We start from the raw sequence: 13,840 nt of genomic DNA, 5'->3' as shown, positions 1-13,840 counted from the left end.
CAGGAATTTGAAGTTCTTGACCCTTTCCACCATCGACCTGTTGATATAAACGGGACGGTGGGACCCCATCCTACCCCTTCCGAAGTCCACAATCAGTTCCTTGGTTTTTGAGAGCCAGGTTATTGTGCTGGCACCATTTGGTCAATTGGTCGATCTCACTTCTATTCTCTGACTCGTCCCCATCAGTGATACGTCCCACAACAGTGGTGTCGTCGGCGAACTTGATGATGGTGTTTGCACTATGACCGGCTACACAGTCATGAGTATACAGTACAGGGTGGTGAATCTGTGGAATTCTTTGCGACAGATGACTGTGGGGGCCGTCAATAGATATTTTTAAGGCAGAGCAAGATGGATTTTTGATTAGTATGTGTGTCGGGGGGTTACGGGGAGAAGGCAGGAGAATGGGGTTGACAGGGAAAGGTAGATCAGCCTTGATTGAATGGCGGAGTAGACTTGATGGACCAAATGACCTAATTCTACCCCTATTACTTATAACCTTGTGCAGTGCCAGTGTTTATTGTCCATTTCTGTCGATAAGGCCCTCACATTTATTGCTCAATCTGCATTTAATTTCTTCAGTGTTAAATCCTCTCCCCCAACGCTGTGCCATCTCTTCACCCACACATCTGAACTATTTATCTGAACATTCCTCTTCTCAATAGAGAATAACACCAGAAGAATTTGAAGATTACAACCTTGGCGGTCCTGCTTTTTAGTTTGCTGCCTTGCTCCGTAAATTGTGTTACCAAGCTGTGGGCAATTTCTTTTGCGTTACCAACCCAGCCCTGGACAGTTCGTTTGTGTGATTTTTGTTTCCAACGGAAAATGCTAGAAACACTCAGCTGGTCATGTTTAAGGTCGAAGACCACGTTAGAACTAGGAGAGAGAATACGAAAATACACACAAAAAGCTGGAGCAACTCAGCGGGTCCAACAGTATCTCTGGAGACAAGGAATAGGTGACGTTTCGGGTCGAGACCCGTCTTTAAACCGAGTCAGGGGAAAGGGAAATGAGAGATATAGACGGTGATATAGAGAGATATAGAACAAATGAATGAAAGATATGCTAAAAAGTAACTACGACAAAGGAGACAGGCCATTGGTAGCTGTGGGCTAGGTGAAAACGAGTGACAGACAATGAGACACAACAAGACCACTGAACCTAATGCAATGACTTGGGTGGGGGAGGGGTGGAAATAGAGGGTGTGCAAGGGTTACTTGAAGTTAGATGAATCAATATTCATTCCGCTGGGTTGGAAGCTGAATTGTAATTGTAAATTGTAACTGGGTTGTAAGTTGAAACCAAATTAGGTTTGATGTTACTGAAAGGGTGGAGAAGTGACAGGAACTAGTGTAGTTCCCTCAAGACTGACTGGTGCCAGACCACAGAAATTGCCCTCTCTCAGCAGCCTCTGAGCAGCAAAACTGTTCTTTTTAACATAGACAACCTGGGTGTTCCTGGAACAGTCTGTAACTTGAAGTTTTCCTAAATAGGAAGTGCTGGGAGCAGTGATGTCAAAGGCTGCACTGGTAGATCAATCAGCCACAGATGAATACAGATCTTAGTTAATTGTAGGTTGCAGTTATAATGTAAATTAGAGCAGATCTATCTAACACACGGCAGACGTGGGGAGCTGCCCGCCCAATATCAAAGGAAGGAGATTTGCAAGTGCTACTCATAAAGGGCGGCACATTGACACAGATGGTAGAGCTGCTGCCTCAGTGTCAGAGACCCAGGTACAATCCTACACCTGGATTCTGTCTGTGTGGTGTTTGCCCATTCTACCTGGTGCTCCGTTTCTCTCCCACATCCCAAAGATGTCTGGGTTTGTAAGTTAACGGATCTCTTTAAATTAAATTGTGTTGGGAGTAGATAAAGTGGCATAACCAGTGCAGTTGATCAATGGTTGGCATGGACAAAGGCGTTTGATGAAGGAGATTGGCCACAGATAGTGGACGTTGTACACATGGATTTTAGTCAGGCTTTTGATAATGTCCCTCATGGTAGTCTGATCAAAAAGATGAAGATGTACGGGATTCACGATGGCTTGGTCGTATGGATTCAGAACTGTCCTATTCATACATGCCGGGGTTGTGGTGGAAGGGTAATATTCTGGCTGGAGGTCTGTGACCGCTGGTTTTCCGCAAGGATCTGTGCTTGGACCTCTGCTGTTTGTGATATATATAAATGACTTGGTCGTAAATGTTGGTGAGTAGGTTTGCTGACGACACCAACACTGGAGGAGTTGCAGACAGTGAGAAATGCTGTCAGAAGATACAGCGGGATATAGATCAGCTGCAGAAATGACAGATGGAGTTTAACCCGAACAAGTGTGTGGTGTTGCACTTTGGGAAGTTGAATGCAAGGGGGGAGTATACAGTTAACGGCAAGATCATTAACAGCATTGATGTACATTGAGATCTTGGAGTTCATAGTTCACCGAAGCACAAGTAGATAGGGTGGTAAAGAAGGCTAATGGTGGGCTTGCCTTCATTGCCAGCGACATTGAATGTAAGATTATGGAAGTCATGATGAAGCTTTATAAGACTGGTTAGGCCACATTTGGAGTATTGCATGCAGTTCATTGCCCAATTCTAGGAAGGATATGGAGGTTTTGGAGAAGGTGCCAACTATTTATCAGAATGCTTCCTGGATCAGAGGGTTTCAGGTATAAGGATAGGTTGGATAAACTTGAATTGTTTTCTGTGGAACATTGGAGGTTGAGCGGAGATGATGAAAATATATAAAATTATGGGAGGTATAGATAGGGTTTAGTTTAGAGATACAGCGCGGAAACCAGCCCTTCAGCCCACCGCAGCACATTGAACACTATAATGCACACAATAGGGCCAATTTACCCTTACACCAAGCCAATTCACATGCATACCTGTTCTTTTTTGGAGTGTGGGAGGAAACCAAAGATCTCAGAGAAAACCCACACGGAGAATGTACAAACTCCTGTAGTCTGGATCGGACCCGTGTGTCCAGCCAGCGCTGTAAGGCATCAACTCTACCGACGCGCCACCGTGCTTCCCAGACACTAACGGTCATAGGTATCTTGTGAGTGGGATAAGGTTTAATAAAGATGCGTGGACAATGTTTTTACACAGAAGGTGACTGGGGCGTGGAATGCATTGTGGGCGGTGTTGGAAGCAGATATGGTGGTGGCATTTAAGAGGCTTTTAGTCATATGGAAGTGCAGGGAATAGTGGGGTATGGATCATGTACAGGCAGATGAGATCAGTTTAACTTGGCATCATGTTTGGCATAGGCATCGTTGTTCCTGTGTTGTACTGTTCTACGTCAATGTTCTACCTGTCCCTAAGTTACTTGGACGTGGGCTGGTGTTATAGGGAGAGGCGGATAGGCTGAGGATTTTCGTATTGAGCATAGGAGGGCGAGTGATCACCTTATTGAAGTGTACAAGAGCATGTGGAGCATGGATAAAGTAAATGCTCAGAATCTTTTTTGCAGGATATAAGATAATCAAATTTTAGGGCATAGGCTTGAGATGAAAAGAGATATTGAAGAGGAATCTTGAGAAACGTTTTCACTTGGAGGTAGACCATCTGGAATGAGCTGCCAAAGGAAACAATGTAGAATCTCAAAGATGTTTGGACAGCTCCATGATTAGGAAAGGTTTAGAGGGATTGGACCAAATGCAGGTAAAAGCAATTAGCCCAGAATGCCAACGTGCTTGGCATGGTCATGGTAGGCCGAAGGGCCTGTTTTCATGCTGCATAGCTGGATGACATTACAGAGAATGTCCGATCATAATGTTTCAACTTGTATCTCTGACAGGGTGAGCTGGGGTTGTTGAGGAGATAAGCTCTTGAAGTTACCTAGTTGATAGGTTAATAAAGGGCTTGTCACACTTTCACAATCTAATTCACGACCTCTGCCGAATTTGCCCTTGACTCGTACTCGCAGCATGGTCGTCACAAGGTCATATGTAGTCGTAGGTACTCGTGGCATCAAGTAGGTCGGGGCGTTTTTCTAGCCTGATGAAAAATGTCCACGAGTATAAAAGGTTGTGAATTAGGTCGTGAAAGTGGGACAGGCCCTTAAGGCTCGGCGGACAACCAGGGGGAACTTTTTTTACTCGAAGGGTGGTAGGTATATGGAACGAGCTGCCACAGGAGTTGAACTGAGGCAGATTCTATCACAAGGTTTCAAAAACATTTGGACGGGTACATGGCTAAGATAGGTTGGAGAGATATGGGCTAAATGCAAGCAGGCAGGACGTGTGGATGGGGCAAGTTTGACTGAAGGCCCATTGCACTATGACAATGTAGGTTGTAAATCATGTTCATAGGTTAAGACAGCACAAAAGAGGCCGGCCCACTGTCTTCAAACAACAATCTAGTTGGTCTCTTCTCTTTCACCATCTATGAAACATCGCTTTTCATGTCCTTAAGTGATAGAAGCATTTTGACAGAAGGCCGTTCAGAGCATCATCTACTCCGCCATTCAATCGTGGCTGATCTATCCAATCATGGCTGGTCTATCTTTCCTTCCTAACCCCATTCTCCCCATAACCCCTGACCACCTGTACTCATCAAGAATCTTATCTATCTCTGCCTTAAATATTGATGGCCTCCACAGCCTTCTGTGACAATCTCCTTCCCAAAGGAACGTCCTTTTATTCTGAGGCTGTGGCCTCAGACTCTCTTAGACTCTCCCACTAATGGAAACATCCTCTCCACATTCACTCCATTCACTGCACATGACAATAAACGGACACAGACTTCATTACAGGAAAGTGAATCTCACCAAGTTGAATCTTCCTTTACACAGCATCTTTGCCATTGGAGATGTGATTGCTGGCCCAATGCTGGCCCACAAGGCTGAAGATGAGGGGATCATCTGTGTGGAGGGCATGGCTGGAGGAGCAGTTCACATCGACTACAACTGTGTTCCTTCTGTTGTATACACTCACCCAGAGGTTGCATGGGTTGGAAAATCTGAAGAGCAGCTGAAGGAGGAGGTAATTGCCAATCAGTCCTAATCTTCATGCGCTTCCATGCTGCTCTGTCATTTATATCATTCAATTATATTTTGACGTATATAATTATTTAAATCTATGTCCATTGCACTGAGGTGTCTCTGATACTTAGATTTAGACACAGCTGTTGGTGTCTTTTAACAAAGGGCCATAGTATGGATCATCAGGAGAGTTGTAATCCCACTGAATGGTGGTATAACAGCATCAATCTCATAGGTTCTTGGAGCAGAATTAGACCATTTGGTCCATCAAGTCTACTCCGCCATTCAATCATGGCTGATCGATATATCCCTCCTAACCCCATTCTCCTGCTTTCTCCCCATAACTGCGGACACCCGTACTAATCAAGAATCTTTCTCTGCCTTAAAAACGTCCATTGATGGCCTCCATAGCCTTCTATGGCAATGAATTCTGCAGATTCACCACCCTCTGACTAAAGAAATTCCTCCTCATCTTCTTCCTAAAGGAACATCCTTTAATTCTGAGGCTGTGGCCTCTGGTCCTAGACTCTCCCACTAGTGGAAAAGTTCTCCACATCCACTCTATCCAGGCCTTTCACTATTCGGTAAGTTTCAATGAGGTGTCCCCTCATCCTTCTAAACTCCAGCGAATACAGGCCCAGTGCTATCAAACACTCATCACTCTCGTAAACCTCCTCTGCACCCTCTCCAATGCCAGCACATCCTTCCTGAGATATCAGGGCTATTTGAACACTAATCCCATTTCACGTTGTAGACTTCTTTGCCAAACACTACCGTTCTGTGCACCAAGGCTTGCTGGAACTCCTGGTTGCTAGCCATTTTAACTCTACTTCCCATTTCAATGCAAACCTTCCTCCATTGCCAGGTGAGGCCACCCACAAACGCAAAGGATAACACCTCAAATTCCCCCCCACACACACCTCTCGTTCCCCCCCCCCCCCCCCCCCACCATCCTGTGTAGGAAAGAACTGCAGATGTTGGTTTAAATCGTAGACACAAAATACTGGAGTAACTCAGCGGGTCAGGCAGCATCTCTGGAGAGAAGGAATGGGTGACGTTTAGGGTCGAGACACAAAACATCACCCATTCCGTCTCTCCAGAGATGCTGCCTGACCCACTGAGTTACTCCAACATTTTGTCTACCCCATCATCCTTTGCCCTCTTTATGCTCATCTCCCATCCTTCCCATCTGTGTCCTCCATTTACCTTTTGTCTCCCCTCATCCCCTTCCACTTTATCCAGTTCAACGCATATCTTTCCCTCCATCTTTACATTTCACTCTTCTCTCCTTATCTGACACCCCTTTATCTCCATTTAACCTCTAGCCGTTGCCTCCATCCCCACCCGTCTGCCAGTCACCCCCTAACTCCCTCATCCACCTAATTTGCCCCCCCTCAGATTCTGTATTCAAGCTTTCTCTCGTTCTCTACCACCCCTCCCTCCCCTCCCCTCACTCCAACAGTCGGAGGAAGAGTCTGGACCCGAAAAGTAATCTGTCCATTCCCTCCTGACGTGCCGAGTTCCTTCAGCAGTTTAGATTTTTCCCATTTACTAGTGCTTGGGTATGTAGCTTCCAATGCGTTGGCAATTCAATTGCTTGTCCAGATACTTTTAAAAGGGTTTTGGCCCGAAACGTCGCCTATTTTCTTCGCTCCATAGATACTGCTGCACCCGCTGAGTTTCTCTAGCAATTTTGTGTACCTTCGATCTTCCAGCATCTGCAGTTCCTTCTTGAACACTTTTAAAATACTGCCCGTCTCTGCTACACTCTGGGCACCAAAGATACTAGAGCAAGAGCATTTCAACAACTTCTGGGTCTAAAATAAAATTCTCCAAATCCCCTCTAGCCTCCTTGCTTCTCACCATAAACTTATGCTGCCTAGGTTTAAATGTCTCCGTTATGGCAAAGTTTTTTGCTATCATGAGTTCTAGGAGCAGAGTTAGGCTATTAAGACTAACTCTAACTAGCCAATCAATCATAGCTGATCTATCTTTCCCTCTCAACCTTATTCTCCTGCCTTCTCTCTATCACCCCCGACACCCGTACTAATCAGGAAGTTGTCAATCCCTGCCTTAAAAATATCAATTGACGACCTCCACAGCCATCTATGGCAATTAATTCCACAGATTCACCAGCCTCTGACTAAGTAAATTCATTCTCATCTCCTTTCTAAAGGTACGACCTTTTATTTATTCTATGACCTCTGCTCCTAGACTCTCCCACTTGTGGAAACATCCTCTCCACATTCACTCTATCCAGGCCTTTTACTATTCGGTAAGTTTCAATGAGGTTCCCCCCTTGGTCATCTATGCCCGTCATAACTTTGTACCTCTTGCCAGGTCCCCCCTCAGACCACTCCAAGGAAAACAAACAAACATAGCCTCCTGCCGCTGCTCATAACTGGAGCCTCCATCCGAGGCAAGATCTTGGTGAACCTCATCTGTATTGCAGCCATGTTGTTTTAGTAGGTTGCAAGTTCATGTTTTTTAGTGTCTCAGCAGCCTTTTAACAGCCAGTGTGTGGAATTGTGTTTGACTACTCTTTCAAACTTTAGCTCTATTAATGCATATCTGTCCTTCCCACCTTGCGAACGCTCAACACATACAGTCTGGATATATGAACGAGTGTTTGGGATTTTGCAGGATGGATGTAGCCTTTACCATTTTAGAGCTCACTTCGAGGCAATATCCCAATGGTTAACTACAAATATTTCTTGGTTGGCCTGGGATTTTATTTAAATATTGCCGGCTGGTTTTATTTCTGACTTCCAAGCTGTTTGGGTTACTGGTCTCTGGAACGAAACCCTGTGATAACCTGGTAAGGAGGTGCAATTGATGTTGGCTTAACATTCCAGGTTAATTCATTGCCACAGACGGCTGTAGAGGCAAGTCAATGGATATTTTTAAGGCGGGGATAGATAGATTCTTGAATAGCAAGGGTGTCGGGGGGGGGGCGGGGGGGGGTTATGGGGCGATGGATGGAGAATAGGGTTGCGAGGGAAAGATAGCCATGATTGTATGACGGAGTATGATCGGCCGAATGGCAGAATTGATGGGCTGAATGGCATTATTCTGCACCTAGTATTCATGAACAATGCCAGTTTATTGTTAGCCCTGGAGGACTGGGAAGAAGGAGGGGGAGATTAAAAGCAAGGTTTGTGGCCCTTTGTCCAGCATCTGCTGCTGACTCCCCCCCCCCCCCCCCCCCCCCCCCACCTGTGCTCTGATTCCCAGCCCACAGGACGAGCGGGGGCCAGGCAAGGGCGGGCATGAGGGGCATGTGTTTGGGATACAGCTGGGTTCCCGGGTCGAGTCCCAGGCTACTGCAGGGCCTCACACTGCCTCCGTCTGTGTGCCAGTGAGCTTACCGGCCCTCAGTCCATTCCCTCCTCTGCGACACTGGGCTCTGCTACAACATCACCGGGCTGGTTCTGGGCACCGGAGCCGCCAGCCAGGCCCATTGTCCGGCATGACCCTGGTCACGGCACGTGGGGAAGCGACCTTAATGGTCATCAATGGTGATGAGCTGCTGAAATGTATAGGAAGGAACTGCAGATGCTGATTTCCACTGAAGTAGACACAAAATGCTGGAGTAACTCAGTGGCGGAGACAGACAGCATTTCAGGAATAGGTGACGTTTTGGGTCAAGACCCTTCTTCAGACCTTTGGGTCTCGACCCAAAACATCACTTCTATCAAGAGATGTTGTCTGTCTACTGGACATTACTGGACATCTACTGGACATACAGAGATAGGTTGAATAAGTTAGGTCTTTATTCTCTGGAGCGCAGAAGGTTAAGGGGGGACTTGATAGAGGTCTTTAAAATGATGAGAGGGATAGACAGAGTTGATGTGGACAAGCTTTTCCCTTTGAGAATAGGGAAGATTCAAACAAGAGGACATGACTTCAGAATTAAGGGACAGAAGTTTAGGGTAATATGAGGGGGAACTTCTTTACTCAGAGAGTGGTAGCGGTGTGGAATGAGCTTCCAGTGGAAATGGTGGAGGCAGGTTCATTGGTATCATTTAAAAATAAATTGGATAGGCATATGGATGAGAAGGGAATGGAGGGTTATGGTATGAGTGCAGGCAGGTGGGACTAAGGGGAAAAAAAGTTGTTCAGCACGGACTTGTAGGGCCGAGATGGCCTGTTTCCGTGCTGTAATTGTTATATGGTTATATGGTTATTATTACTATCTTCAGTGATGATCTGCTGAATCTGGCAGGTTATGAAATGCCTGTGGAAGATGAGATGCTGCGTTGCCAACTTATGCTGAGCTTCATACCAACTGTATAAAAATTGAAGACTAAAAGCAAATGGGGTGTAAGATGAAAGAGCAAGCATCTTAACCTTTTGAATTATTTGTATGGCCTGAATGACAATGGCTTGCAAAACTATCGCCAAAGCTGCTCATACCAAGGCAAATAAAACAAGAGTTTTGTACAATGTGTATCCCGCTCATTTTAACTACGGATTCATTTGTGTGTGGTTTATATTCGACAAGTGCAGGACTACTGCACAGGTACAGTTGAAATTAAAAGTGTGTATGACCCTGTTGTAAGATGTAAGGCGTTCTCTTCCCATAGGGAGTTCCATACAAAATTGGGAAATTTCCATTTGCTGCCAACAGCAGAGCCAAAACCAACAACGACACAGACGGTCTGGTGAAGATTCTCAGTCATAAAGAAACAGACAGGATGTTAGGAGCGCACATCCTTGGAGCCGTGAGTACTGAAACTTGCGTATCAAGAGACTGTAGATGGCGGATCCTCTTTATTCAGTTGTTTTACAAGTGTTTTTCTTCTTTGTCAGGGAGCTGGGGAGATGATCAATGAGGCCACGCTTGCTATGGAATATGGAGCGTCTTGTGAAGATATTGCTCGAGTTTGTCATGCCCATCCGGTAAGTATCACTGGTGGAGTACCTTGTGAAAGTTGGAGATTACTGGTCCCAGAGTTGGCCCCGCCAATCCCATACCCTCCATTATCTACCCAATTACACTAATCCTACTCTCATCCCGTTCAATTCTCCCCCACTTTTCCCATCAGCTCCCCCGCATTCTACCTTCTGTCCATGTCCAATTACCCTAAAGGCCAGCACATCTTTGGGATGTGGAAGGAAACGGGAGTACTCTGGGGAAATCCATGCAGTCATAGGACAAATGGGCAAACTCCACACAGACTTGGCAGAGGTGAGGATTGAACCCAGGTCGCTAGAAATCTGAGGTCATGGCTCTGCTACTGCACCACCGTCACAACCCTCCCTTCCAGAGAAAAGATCAATAGATGCTGAGAAGTGTCCTGCAGACTCCCAAATCCCTTCTTTTTCTCCAACTGAATATTGAAATTATATGACATTAGCTTCACAAGCGCACATATAGTGTAATCGAATAGTGAAAGGCTTGGATAGTGTGGATGTGGAGAGGATCTTTCCACTAGTGGGGGCGTCTAGGACTGGAGGTCATAGCCTCAAGAATTAAAGGACGTTCCTTTAGGAAGGAGATGAGGAGGATTTTTTTTTTATTCAGGAGGTGATGAACCTGTGGAATTCTTTGCCACAAAAGGCTGTGGATGCCAAGTCAATGGATATTTTTAAGGCAGAGATAGATGGATTCTTGATTAGTACGGGCTTCGGGTTGTGGGGAGAAGGCAGGAGAATGGGGTTAGGAGGGAGAGATAGACCAGTCATGATTGAATGGTGTAGTCGACTTGATGGGCCGAATGGCCTAATGCTGTTCTTATCACATGACCTTATGACCTTGTATCCCATGCTGACAATATGATTTGTTTTTAAGAGATAAGCAAGGAGATATATGTTGTGTATTTGGACTTTAAGGTATTTGACAATATGGTAGGTAGGCTGATCCAGAAGATCCAGGATGAGGGGGCTAATTGAATGTATGCAGATGATACTAAGATAGGTGGCGTTGTGGATAATGAAGTAGATTTCCAAAGTCTACAGAGCGATTTAGGCCATTTGGAAGAATGGGCTGAAAGATGGCAGGTGGAGGTTAATGCTGATAAGTGTGAGGTGCTACATCTTGGCAGGACAAATCAAAATAGGACGTACATGGTAAATGGTAGCGAATTGAGAAATGCAGTTGAACAGAGGGATCTAGGAATAACTGTGCATAGCTCCCTGAAGGTGGAATCTCATGTAAATAGGGTGGTAAAGAAAGCTTTTGGTATGCTGGCCTTTATAAATCAGAGCATTGAGTATAGAAGTTTGGATGTAATGTTAAAATTGTACAAGGCATTGGTGCGGCCAATTCTGGAGTATGGTGTACAATTTTGGTCGCCTAATTATAGGAAGGATGTCAACAAAATAGAGAGAGTACAGAGGAGATTTACTAGAATGTTGCCTGGGTTTCAGCAACTAAGTTACAGAGAAAGGTTGAATAAGTTAGGTCTTTATTCTTTGGAGCGCAGAAGGTTAAGGGGGGGCTTGATATAGGTCATTAAAATGATGAGGGATAGACAGAGTTGACGTGGACAAGCTTTTCACACTGAGAGTAGGGAAGATTCAAACAAGAGGACATGACTTCAGAATTAAGGACAGAAGTTTAGGGGTAACATGAGGGGGAACTTCTTTACTCAGAGAGTGGTGGCTGTGTGGAATGAGCTTCCAGTGAAGGTGGTGGAGGCAGGTTCGTTTTTATCATTTAAAAATAAATTGGATAGCTATATGGACGGGAAAGGTATGGAGGGTTATGGTCTGAACGCAGGTGGATGGGACTAGGGGCGAATACGTGTTCGGCACGGACTAGAAGGGTCGAGATGGCCTGTTTCCGTGCTGTAATTGATATATGGTTATATGATACTTAGAGATAATATATATAAGCATTTGGATAAACAGGGTCTGATTCGGAGCAGTCAACATGGATTTATGCCTGGAAGGTCATGTTTGACTAATCTTCTTGAATTTTTTTAAGAGGTTACAAAGGAAATTGATGAGGGTAAAGCAGTGGATGTTGTCTATATGGACTTCAGTAAGGCCTTTGACAAGGTTCCACATGGAAGGTTGGTTAAGAAGGTTCAATTGTTGGGTATTCATAGTGGAGTAGCAAGATGGGAAAGAAATGGAGGGTTATGGTCTGAGTGCAGGTAGATGGGACTACTGGAAAATAAGTGTTCGGCACGGACTAGTAGGGCCGAGATGGCCTGTTTCCGTGCTGTAAATGTTATATGGTTATATGAATGGACAATTGGCTTTGCAATGGGAGGAAATATTAGTCTGTGACCAATATTACACTGATGGATCAGGGCTGGGATCTTCACTCTTTGTGTTTTATACCAAGAACTTGAATGTGAATGTCAGAAGTATGATTAAGTTTGTGGATGAGAGAAAAATTGGTGGTGGTATCAATAGCAGACAAGATTGTCCAAGGCTACGGCAGAGTACAGATTTGATGGACAATTGGGCAAAGCATTGGCAGATGGGTTCATGGTAATGCATTTTAGGAAGCCAAATAGAGTAGGACACACACGCAATGAATGGTAGGCCACCAAGAAATATTGATGAACAGAGAGGCCCAGAGATGCAAGTCCATAGTTCCCTCGTTGCAATGCTGGTAGATAGGGTGATGAAGGTGTTACTACATACTTGCCTTTATATACAGGATACTGAGTTGGATGATCAGCCATGATCATATTGAATGGCGGTGCAGGCTCGAAGGGCCAAATGGCCTACTCCTGTACCTATTTTCTATGTTTCTATAAATGGCAGAGAATACAAGAGCTGGAATGTCACTTTACAACTTTATATAACACTGCTTAAACCACAATTGGAGGACTGCGTGCAGTTCTGGTCACCACACTACAGGAAGGTTGTGCTGGAGAGAATGCACAGCAGATTCATCAAGAGGTTGCCTGCTTTGGACAAATTTAGAGAGATTGGATAGGCTGTGCTTGTTTCCTGGAGTGAAGAAGTCTAGGATACCTAGGTAGAAATATACAAGATTATGAGAGGCACAGATAAGGTAGATGGTCAAAATCGTTTGCCCAACATTAAAGTATCAGAAACAAGATGACATTGGAGTTTTGCAGCAGGTCTAAGGGGTAAGGTCTTTAGTGGTTCATGCTCAATTTTAGGTTTCTCTTCCACATGTTTCCATTTTCCATGTACTGAAATCTATCAGCTGCAAAGATATGCCCCATAGCTTATGGCCCTATGACTTGCCTGCCTCTTCCAACACCAACCAAGCTCCACTTCCCAACCCTATATTCCGTATCAACATAGAGCAGCACAATGGTGTCGTGGTAGAGCTACTGTATGTCAGCGCCACAGACCAGGATTCCATCCTGACTACCGATACTTGTCTGTACGGAGTTTGTACGGTATCTCTGTGACCTGCATGGGTTTTCTCCAAGATCTTCAGTTTGTAGGCGAATTGGCTTGGTGTAAAAGGTAAAATAGTCCCTAGTGTGTGTAGGGTGGTGTTAATATGCAGGGATTGCTGGTCGGTGCGGACCCTTGGTGCCGATGGGCCTGTTTCCATGCTGTATCTCTAAACTAAAACTAAACCATTTGTAGCGAGTGACTAAGCTGCTGTTTCCAACTAATAGTTTCTATTTTCTCTTCCAGACGGTCTCGGAAGCTTTCAGGGAGGCAAACTTAGCCGCTTCCTTTGGCAAAGCCATCAACTTCTAAAGTGCTCTGTGATTTGTATATAAACTGTAACTTGGTGTTTGGCCTATCACAAAGTGGACATTATGATAAAGAATTAAGTTAACTGTTGTCAGAATTTTACACAACTGTTGAAGAGGGAATTATAACAAACAATCTGTTGTCTAATGATGTCACATCACATGTATTTTAACAGGAAATAAAACCGAAGGAATGATGTACAGAT

General features: G+C 44.9%; 1 protein-coding gene across 2 annotated transcripts in view; it reads left to right on the top strand.

Moving 5' to 3' along the window:
* Positions 1-13,840, top strand: part of dldh (dihydrolipoamide dehydrogenase) — a 39,767-nt gene extending 25,927 nt beyond the window's left edge. For both annotated transcript variants that reach the window (XM_055652752.1, XM_055652751.1), the window contains 4 exons: positions 4,801-4,990; positions 9,576-9,713; positions 9,802-9,891; positions 13,573-13,840. In XM_055652752.1, coding sequence (XP_055508727.1) covers positions 4,801-4,990; positions 9,576-9,713; positions 9,802-9,891; positions 13,573-13,638 — 484 coding nt within the window. In that variant the 3' untranslated portion in view covers positions 13,639-13,840. The remainder of the gene's footprint in view (positions 1-4,800; positions 4,991-9,575; positions 9,714-9,801; positions 9,892-13,572) is intronic.

This window comes from Leucoraja erinacea, chromosome 22 (genome assembly GCF_028641065.1).
Source record: "Leucoraja erinacea ecotype New England chromosome 22, Leri_hhj_1, whole genome shotgun sequence".
Lineage (NCBI taxonomy): Eukaryota > Metazoa > Chordata > Chondrichthyes > Rajiformes > Rajidae > Leucoraja > Leucoraja erinaceus.
The sequence above is the reverse complement of the archived record's forward strand: the minus strand, read 5'-3'. Positions and strand labels throughout refer to the sequence as shown.